The 10631-nt window shown below is 43.1% G+C and overlaps 1 protein-coding gene across 2 annotated transcripts in view; it reads right to left on the bottom strand.

Annotated features, from left to right (window-relative positions):
- LOC111646645 (A disintegrin and metalloproteinase with thrombospondin motifs 2-like) overlaps positions 1 to 10631 on the bottom strand; it is a 108101-nt gene that overhangs the window by 21514 nt on the left and 75956 nt on the right. For both annotated transcript variants that reach the window (XM_087171035.1, XM_023396188.2), the window contains exon 4: positions 6278 to 6483. In XM_087171035.1, the coding sequence (XP_087027161.1) occupies positions 6278 to 6483 (206 nt within the window). The remainder of the gene's footprint in view (positions 1 to 6277; positions 6484 to 10631) is intronic.

Genomic DNA, 10631 nt, shown 5'->3' with positions numbered 1-10631 from the left:
AGAAGTAACGGTTTTCTCATAATTTGCAATTGTTTGAAGCCATGTAGAAGCCAAATTCTGGGCAGATTTTCACATTGCCATGGCAACGGCAGCTCCTGACCTGACCTCTGACAGCCAAGGGCTGCGTGATGTCATCGCTACAGTGACACAGAGAAAATTTTTTACCCTAACCCTATCCCGACAGTAGCCCCCGTGACACTCAAAATTTCCCTGGAATTTTCTAGTTATTATTATTATCAACAATGAATTAATGGACACATGAATTTCCCCTAGTATAGGGGATAAATAAAGTATCTATCTATCGATCTGAACACAATACAAAATGTCTAGGGGCAGCAGACTGTGATGATAACATGTATTGTTGGACTGGCCAACTTTTAATACTTGATAATGGGCTTCAGTTCCTGATATGACAGGTGGAAGAACAGATGGGACAAGTTTCAGAGTGCAGGTCACAGGAGAAGACAGGGAAAGGTTTTCTTCCGCCGACCTTCAGTTCCATGTTTTGGATGCTGCTTTCACACATAAAAAAACAGAGAGTTGCTAGGCAACCACCAAACAAAGACAGAGGGTTCTGTTGTTTTCTCAGTTTAACCCTGTCTGTGACTGTGTGTGTGTGTGTGTGTGTGTGTGTGTGTGTGTGTGTTGTCTATCTGTCTGGCTACCTACTGGTATTTCTGTCTCTCATTTGGTAACATTTGTCTCACTCCCTCGTTATCTTGGCAGGCTGAAGTATACGGAAATGTGTGTGTGCGTGTGTGTGCGTGTGTGTGCGTGTGTGTGTGTGTGTGTGTGCGCGCGCTTGTGTTTGTTTATCTGAGATGACATGGACACTTGGGTGGGTCAGTTCACACTTGGCCTGATCCAGCCCGTTTCCTTGACAACTGTTAGGCCAATTAAGAGCGGTTGACTTCCAGGTGACCCAGACACCACAAGTTCCACTCTAATGAGACACACAAACACACACGCAGAGAGGCAATGTGGAGTCCATTCAGTCCCATCTTTACTCTTCATGCGCTTTAACTCTTCCATACAGTTGGACCCTTCACACACAGATGCTGCACACTGGAAGACAGATGTGCCACAGCAATTCATAATCCCAAACACACCCACACATTCAGTGAGATGTGCTCACCCATGCATGCACACATAAACACTCAACACACAAACCCACACACAGCTCCTTGTTAGCAACTGTACAGGCATGTCTCTCATTAATGCTGCTGGCTGAGCGCTGACGTTCTGAAGGACGATGGCAGGTGTCATTACTTACCATCCAGGCTACAGGTGTCCAGGTTAGCCTAGATTTGTCCAGCTGCCTGTGTGAGTGTATGTGTGTGTGTGTGTGTGTGTGTGAGTGTGTGTGTGTGTCAGTCTGTGCGTGTAGTAAGTAATGCGGGCCTAGAGGTCAGCAAGGCACAAAATCATTACTATAAGATAAATAATGCAGACACGGCCTGCCACTTAACTTTGCAAGAAGGAGGACAAAATTAAGTAGGAAGGCAGGAGAAAACTGGCAACGTGGAGAGTGAGCCATATTAAAGGCATCATCAGTAATAGCTTATTCATATAAACAGTAGGTATAATTTAAATGCTTGATTTTAAAATGAACAAGGATTTTGTTTGTTTATGTGCATGATAATTAGAAAATACATCCTGTTTACAAACAAAACCCATGTAAATAAACCTTTAGCTGTTGTTGGTCTATGCATTTACAACATGTCAGTTTGTTTTTGTAATTTCAGCAGTGGGTAAGAGAATTAATTAAAACCTGAAGCATGAAAAGGAAGGCGGACGCAGTGCAAGGAAAGGGTGGTAAATGTTTTAGAAGACAGAATAAGGAAGAGATAACTGAGACTGACACCTGAGAACAAGAGTGTAGCTGTGTCACAGGGCAGCGATAGGGTTGCTACTTTTAATCTGCACTTTATTAGCTGCTGGTACCTCCTCCACAAGTTCACACCTCCATTTAGTATTACAGTGAATCCTTACCTTATACATTAAAATGAAATATAAGGAAAGAATTAAAGCTATTTCTGTCTGGATTTGTCTGTTTCTTGGCCCTTACTAAGACTAAGGGATACCTAGTAGTAATGAGGTCATAAAGGCCTACGATACATTCAAGCTTACTGTGTAATAATATGAATATTTTCACAGTACTTTAGACACTGAGCTCATGTGTTTTAATCAACTCATCATGGTGAGTGGGCTTCATTTAATAGGCAATGAAAATTTGACAGGAAACATTTTGAAAATATGCATTAAAAACACTCTCAGCTGTTGATGAGACAGAAATGAGTCATCTAATAAAATTTGGCTGGAGTGCTACATAAATTAGAAGTCTTTGGACAGCTTTTCTACATCTTTTTGTCAACACACACGGGAAGATTTAAAAACCTAGAGACCGAGAATTTGAGCTCGCAGTCTGACAGTGCTCCTTACATATCTATGACACTTCCAGCTAACAAGGTGTCTGTTATTACCTGGACTACCTCCCCTTTTTCCAGCTCTTCCTTCCACTTATTAATATGACTTTTCTCTGCCTCCAGGAGCTTTGGTAAAAACCAGACTGAACCATCTGCACCGCTTCCACCCGGCTCTTACAGAAATGATGCTTATCACATAATAGAGGCAAACCAACAGGTAAACCAAGATGCATCATTAAAATTAAACATGCACACACACACTCCTCATCAGCAGTGACTATTCATATCCATTGAGAGTGTGATTAACAGTATGCAGCACCTCTCTAAAGGTCTCCATTAATGGGTGAAACAGACAGGTAGACAGACGGATCACCGTTGGCTACTAAATCTATCACCACGAAGGAAGATTACTGCACAATGGCCTCCACTTGGCATTTGGCACACAGCAGATTTACACTGTTGCTACAACACTCTGTTTTTATAAATTAAATGTGCATGGAAACCCACATACAATTCCAATATTTTATCATGCGCAAATGAATGTAGAGGCACTCTCTGCAACAAAACTTGCAGCATATAGAGCCACACACATTAAGATCACAACACACAGACTAGACTGGTACTTTGTAATTAATTCAATATAATATCATATAAACTGTACTTTGTAAGACTAAAATAATAAAATGGGTGTTTTCTAATCTGGCACCACGGTGGAAAAAGTTTAGGTAATTTAAGGGAAAAATCGTGGTCATGGTTAAAAGAAACCAATACTAATGACACTGTCTGTTGTCAGGGAAAAAAAAACAAAAACAGCAGTCTCCTCTGTCAAACTGACAAGTTTTGCAAAAAGTCAAGACTTAACCCACGATGACGTGATTTTAAGTTGATTTCTGATTGAAGGGTCAGGAGTGCCCATACCCTTGTTTAAACAAGGTGGATATGACCTGGGTTTCATACAACTCTAGAAAAGAAGAGTTCCCAGTTTTAGTCGTTAGCATGTCCTATCACAATTATGAAGCTCCTCTTCAGCAGTACAAGTTGTTTTTAACTTTTTTTTCACCAAAAAGGTGAAGAAGCCTTCAGTTGCCGTTAATCCATCCGTCTCCCCAGATCACTTAAATATCTCTTCAGTCATAGAAATCATCTCAAATGAAATCCTCTTTTTATGATTTTTTGTTGAATGACAAAGAGAGAGCGTGAAAGAGAGAGAGACATAAGACAATAGGCTCTGGCTTTCTTTCTTTTTTTTTTTTGATGCAGTCTGGTCCATTAATTGTTGTTAATTTCACCTGTACCAGTTTCATTTAATCATTAGTGAGCCTTTCACATTCACGTGTCTGATTTCCTTTGCTGCTCTTCTTTGTGGAGGCAGTTCTTTTTGTTTTACAATGCACATGTTTACTTGTGTATTTTTGCGTGAACATTTTCATCCATTGATAGTTTGTGAAGTGTCACATGGTCAGACTTATTCTTAGTCCTTTGATGCAACTGAACATGAGGAAGGAAGGTAAACACATGGGAAAGGAGTGGGAAGCAGAATTACCAATTCACACATTTAACGCGCGCACACACACACACACACACACACACACACACACCCTTTGACACTCCTGTTGAACTTTGCAGACAGGATTTAGTGGTTTTCTGTAGGAGCTCTTTGATGTCCTGTAGACAGCAATACTGCCCACTACTCTACAACACAAGCACACACACACAGACAGACAGACAGACAGACAGACTGCATAGTCCACCTTGACCCCAATGAGAAACAATGCATATATTTTAATTTTTCATAAAAATACCCCTTGCACTGAAACACAAACGCTTGAATTATCCTTTGAATTTGCCTGTACAACAGTATAACAGTTGCTCTAACAAAAGACTGAGGATCACTTTACACACTTGTGAAAGTGTAACTGCACACAGAAAGGCAGAGATCAGATACAGTCAATTCAGCCTGGAAGTAAGGAGAGAAATTGGGCAGAGGAATTGACAAAGAAGAACAAGTGGAAGGTGGAAAAATACGAGAGTGGCAGAGGAGCAGAGACGAGACATCATGACATAAAGTTGATGGTTTTACAGTGTTGAAACAGTGCCCTTATTTTCTCAGGTTTGTGTTAAACAATAATTGTAAAAACCATATAGACATGACCATATAAACTTTATTACACCACTAAAGTTAAATTAGTAAAAACGCTACTTCCTAATAAAAGTTAAACCCTTAAATGAATGACTTAATTGTTTCAAGGAACGGGCAATACAGGGAAGAAAAGTATTTCTATTTCTCTCTGTGTAGTTGAGCAGACACACTATTACAATAACTCAAAGACCTGTCTTACGTATGAATGCCTTTAGAGGGCACCTGTGGCAAATATATCATCTAAAATCACTGTCCTTATCCCAAATTTATCACTCACATTATACTTAGAAAGTTTGTTTTTTTTCACCATCGTTGAGGATTTGTTGCCATAAACTACCCCAGTCAGGGAGGACTAACAACGCAAAAAGAGCTCAGTGCAGAGCGAGTCAGTTCTGCCGAGCGACAGGGAGGGTGAGAGAAAGACAGAGAGGAAAAGAAATAAAACAGAGACAAAGAGAGAGGGAGAGAGAGAGAGACAGAGAGAGCACACCCATCCTGAAGTCAGCAAAGCAAACTTTCAAGAAGAAAGTCGCCCAGATGCCACGCGTGGGAGGCAGCCCTTATTTATTTATTTCTGTTTATCTGGCTGTCAGTAATTTATTCCGAATGCGCTGTTTAAAATACTCCTTCTCCCTCTGTCTCTCCATTTCTTCCCCACAGATTAGAGGGGGGCTGCGACAGGGCTGCGAATTCCCTTCTCCTATATTGTCTAACAAATATCTAAAAGGGGAGGCAGAGAGCACAGCGGCTCTTGTTCTTTCTCAAGCGCTGAGCTGAGACAAAGAGGTGCGGTAGGATTTGTTGCTCTGTGCTTGCACCTGCTTAACAGTCGGAGATTGGTTCCTTGCGCATTAGGAGTACGCAATCCGAGCAAAAGCAAACAGGAGAATGCAGACAAACAGATGTGCGCACACACACACACACACACACACACACATAAACACACAAGGGCATGCACGTGTACGAATGCGTTCAAACAGCACTCTCACCGCAGGTTTAATTTGCAAAGATTAAAGTCTGCAATGTGTTCAGTGTCACACCAACACACACATGTACACACACATACACACAAACGTAAAAACACCTGGGAGTGTGAGTGCTTGGCAAAGTGTTGTTGTGGCCTGGAGCATACTGCCTGCTGTTTCTGCATATCTCTCTCACACACACACACACGCGCACACACACACGCGCGCGCACACACACACACACACACACACACACACACACACACACACACACACACACACACACACAAACACTCACAATGAATGATGACATGACACAAAGCCTGATGAAACGATATGTAGGAGCCCCTTCAGAGCACAGGGCTCATCTAACACACACACACACACACTCACACAAATGAAATCTCATCATATTCAGATAGAGAAGAAAGGATTACCTGCGGCTGATTGCTGGATGAGAACATGTAGGAAGGGAATTGAATCCTCATTCAGATGGTGTGTGTGTGTGTGTATGTGAGTGCATGTGCGAGTGCATGTCGAGTGTGTGTCTTTTACCCTCTCTGTTTGACCTCTCTGTGACTTACTCCCCATTCAACTCAAATGGAACAGTTTTAATAATTTCATTTTTTGAAAGCAAAACAACAAATGTCACTTTTGGGCATTTGGGTAACTCTTCATGAGGTGTGTAAATTAACGCGGATTCACACGTTGATGTGATACCTCAGATCGGCCACAGCCTCACTTACAATGTTCATGAGTGTGAGCAGGTACTTTTGGACGTGCTCCTTCCCATGAAACTGGACCACGGAGTCGTCGACGCCCAGCAGCACCTCGATGTTGTAGGCCCTGTCCAGGCTCTGTCGGCGCGTTCGCCCCGCTCGAGTGTGGTTGATACTCTGCTCCACACCGCGGTACAGAGACTCCAGGTCCATCAGACCGCCGAGATCAGCACCTAGAGTTGGAAAAACACACACGTTTTGGAATAAAAATTAGACAAGGAGATTTGAGGCATTAAAACTGGCACATATACTAATACGCATACAAATATCAACATTGCAGGGATGAAGGGAAGAAAAAAAATCCACTCCCTTCTTTTTTATTTGGAATAAATAATTGATTGAGATACTGGTGTACCAATCTCATTAAACAGCATCCAACTAAAAGCAAAACAGTAAAGTTGTGGGCCAGACAGCGAAACAATGAGCTGAAACTCTCTGTAAAGCTCCACGAAGCTGAGGGGAGCAGCAGAGTCAGGTGATAACTCTCTGTAAATTCATCACTACAGTAGGAGCGACGCCTCTCACATTACACATTGTCATCATAGCTGCTTTAAATATGTTCTGACATTTACCAAATATACGTGATACTGTTGTGTCTTTTGCTGTTTCTTTACCGTTTTCTCATTGTGCAGCAGTTCCTTGTTAATCCGTCAGTGTTTGACTTTTGAACACTACTGTCGTACACATTCGCATATGCACATGTGCACTTTTTTTGGGCACTTGCATGTTGATGTTGGTGTATCTGTCTTCTGTTTGTTTTCCAAGACACCAGTTGACAGAATCGAGCATGTGTGTCCTTTGTAACCGGTGGTAACGGTGCGGCTATCCTTCACAGATCCTCTCCTAATCAACAAAATATTTCTGCTCCCATCTGAATAAAAGCAGCAGATGGTGCTTGCTAAACACATGGATTAAGACAGCTCCCTCACACAGGGGCTGCCCATCCTGCTCTTTTCTTGGCTCGCTACATGCTGGAAAAAAATGCAAATTACACAAGAAACTTAATTTGAGGTTATTCCATTGGAAAAGTGTGTAACCTACAACAGCAGCCCTGATTTTTTTGGATTACTAATAACTTCTCTGGTTTTGCCTATACAGGTATGTCAGAGTGTGTGTCATGTAGTTTTTTTTGGATGAACTGTAGTCCTGGCTCCTAACTGACCATGTTAAGTGTCTGATCCTGTTTCTTTTTCACTTTTTTAAACCAGGCAAGGAGTTGCAGTCGGTGAGGAAACAGAAGATAAATTGTCCCGTCTCCAGAGCCAAGGCCATCCTTCCCTCTTCATCCCTCTTTCTCCCCCTCTCTCTCATCCTCCTGGTATGTAGACACAGCATGACCTTGCTTGTATGGAAGCCATGGAAGGCCAAGTCATGCAGTCTTGAACATGTGGTCTCAGCGGATTCAACAAAGCACTATACTGCCCGACTCCAGCCAAGGCCTCCCACAGCCAAGGATGATACACAACACAGTTCATGGAGCGGTGTGTGTAGAAGTGTGTGTTTGTGTGGACAAACATTTCCAACTGGGCTATAAATCACTGTTCCAACAGGAGCTTTAATTTAGTTGAAGCTTTGGTGCAGGGCCGGCTAAATGTAATAGATACGCTGTTTGTGACTGCAAAGCTCTGTTTGGAGGTGCTGGGCGCTGAGTTGACTCAACACGTGGCATGAGGGGACAGTTGGAGCTCCAGTGTTTTGACACATACAGTTAGAGCAAGTGTTGAGTGGAGGCAAAAGAACAAGATGCAGGAGGAAGATACAGGGAAGAAAAGCAGAGAGAAAGAGAGATCTGCCACCTTGTCTCCCAATCAGCAAGGGGCATCCCGCTTTCCCACTCCCTCTTATGCAACGTTTCCAAGGCAACGGGCTCATGGGTAAAACAACGACGGCATGGCTAATATTGGCTCCTGAGTCGCTAGCAGAATGAATCTGGAAGTCTGAATATGATCCCATATCTGCCCACATTCCAGTGAGTGACAGAATACCCACACAGAAAGAGAAACAGGAGGCGGGGGGCAAAGACAGAGACTAATATAGAGAAAGACAAGAGACTATCAGAGGAGAATTTAAAGATTTTTGCAGTACATACTTTTGTTAGGTTTCATAGCTTGTCTCTGACACACACACACACACACACACACACACACACACACACACACACACACACACACACATACTCATTTCTTCTTGTTAGTAGAGGAAGCTGGTTATAAGGTGTACTTCACAACAACCCTTGGCTCTTCCTAGTTATAGCTGCCTTTAACGAGCCTGATGTCATAACCACACCATCTGCTTTTAAAGACAGGTCCAGATATTTTTACCTTTTGCTTATGTAATGCTGAGACAAAACACAGAAAATCTGTGTTGTGCTCTCACTTTTAACTGCGCCTTCGCAAAAATTGCACTGCCTTGAAAACTGTGGATGAGACAATGCGGGGACGCTGCATAACACGGGGCCACAGCTGTATGGTAAGTGGAGGGAATAAGGCAGTGATAACTCAAAGTGACACAAGCAGAGTGGAAAACGAGAACTGACTAAACCAAAGGTTGGAAGGTGCTTGACCAGGTGGTGAGCTCCAACTATTTAAACCACTCCATTTCATCGCACCTCTGTCCTTGCTTACACTTGCTTAAAGACTATTTTTCCCTCGCTTCAGCTGTTTTGGAGAAAGTTTTTTTGGAGAATACTGTGGAGGAATAAGGTGCAAGAGAGATTGAGGGAGGCGGTGAGGGAGGTGAGAGGGAGAGCTGAGGGGTGTGATGGATGAGAGAGAGAGAGATGAGAAGAGACCAGAAGGACCTTGGGTGTTGTGAGTTCCGCTTCAAGCTCCTGCAGTGATGGAGAATATCGCTCTCTTGTAGAGGATCCGAGTCTGTGTGTGTGACTGCAGGGCGAAGCACCAATGTGCGCTGCCGTGTCTCTCACAGCAATGGCTTACACTAGCCTCTGTGACCAAACTGTTATCACTCTCAACCTACTGACAGGGGATTGATCATAACAATGTTCACTTTTTCTCTCTCCAAGGAGGATCATTTACAGTCCCAAACCTAATCCTCCCTTAGATCTTACCTGCGCGCGCACGCACGCACGCACGCACGCACGCACGCACGCACGCACGCACACACACACACACACACACACACACACACACACACACACACACCCCTTCATGTCTCTTCCTACCTGCAGCTTTCCTTTTCTTTCCTGGTCCCACCCACACATTCTCAATCCTCATTTACATTTTTACACTCCCATCTGTATCCCTTTATACACACACACACACACACACACACACACACCTCTCGTCTCCACTTCCATCACCACACACAAACACCCCACCCTACATGCAGACCTCCTCACACATGCCTATCTCACGCCCCCACTATTCTCATTCAGGTGGGGTATAGAGCCCGGCCTTATTAGGAGACAAAGGTTCTTTGTCTTTCAACCTTTGCAAAATGTCAAGAATGTCTGGTTGCCCGCTGAATATGAGGTAGGGGGAGAGGGGGGTCGTGAGTGTAAGGGGAGACTACAAGCCACAACAAGAGAGAGAGAGAACGGTAATGATAATTCAGGTCAAGCCACATCTTACTACAGAGCAGCGGTCTTTGGTTTAAGGTGACGTTTGACAGTCAGGTGTGATGCTTCGCTCTGCTCCGCATTCAGGGGCTCTACTGTATAGTGACTGGCCGTGGCTTTATGATGGCCACTCTGGCCATGAGTGTGTGTGGATCAAATTGCATGTTATGTATGGTTCATTCAACATCACATAATAACTGCAAAGTTCAACAGCGATTTATGCAGCAAAACAGACTCAGTAAATACAGTATTTAGAGTAATTACAATATAGTAAATTACACATTATTATATTGTAAACACACACACTGTCTCCATCAGACACACATCCACATGGTGACAATACATTTATTTAACAGCGCTGGTTGGCTGACAATGTATGCGCTTTTACAGCAACGCCCAATCAACTTTGAAAAGAAACTAAACAGCAGACGCAGACGATTAACAACCTTTATTAAAGTCGTCAAAGGCAGTTAGAGGATGGTTACTGATTATGGTCTTGACTGATTCGGTTTAAGGTGCCAGTACACTCCAACAGAAGTTTTTGTTGAATAGTAGAACTGTCTGAAACCCCCATTCCCCACACTACAGCCAACAATTTCTGTAACTTTCTGAGACAATCCAACAATCACATCTACTCATCACTACGATTGGCCAGCTGTGCAGAAGGTGAAAAGGGAGGCAGGGGTTTCTCTCGCTGTCTTTTCTTATTTTTACATAAACATTTCACTTTGTGTGTACAAA

The sequence above is a fragment of the Seriola lalandi genome, unplaced genomic scaffold (genome assembly GCF_002814215.2).
Source record: "Seriola lalandi dorsalis isolate HSWRI2012SDOR001 ecotype SW California unplaced genomic scaffold, Sedor1 jcf7180002054973, whole genome shotgun sequence".
NCBI lineage: Eukaryota > Metazoa > Chordata > Actinopteri > Carangiformes > Carangidae > Seriola > Seriola lalandi.
The sequence above is the reverse complement of the archived record's forward strand: the minus strand, read 5'-3'. Positions and strand labels throughout refer to the sequence as shown.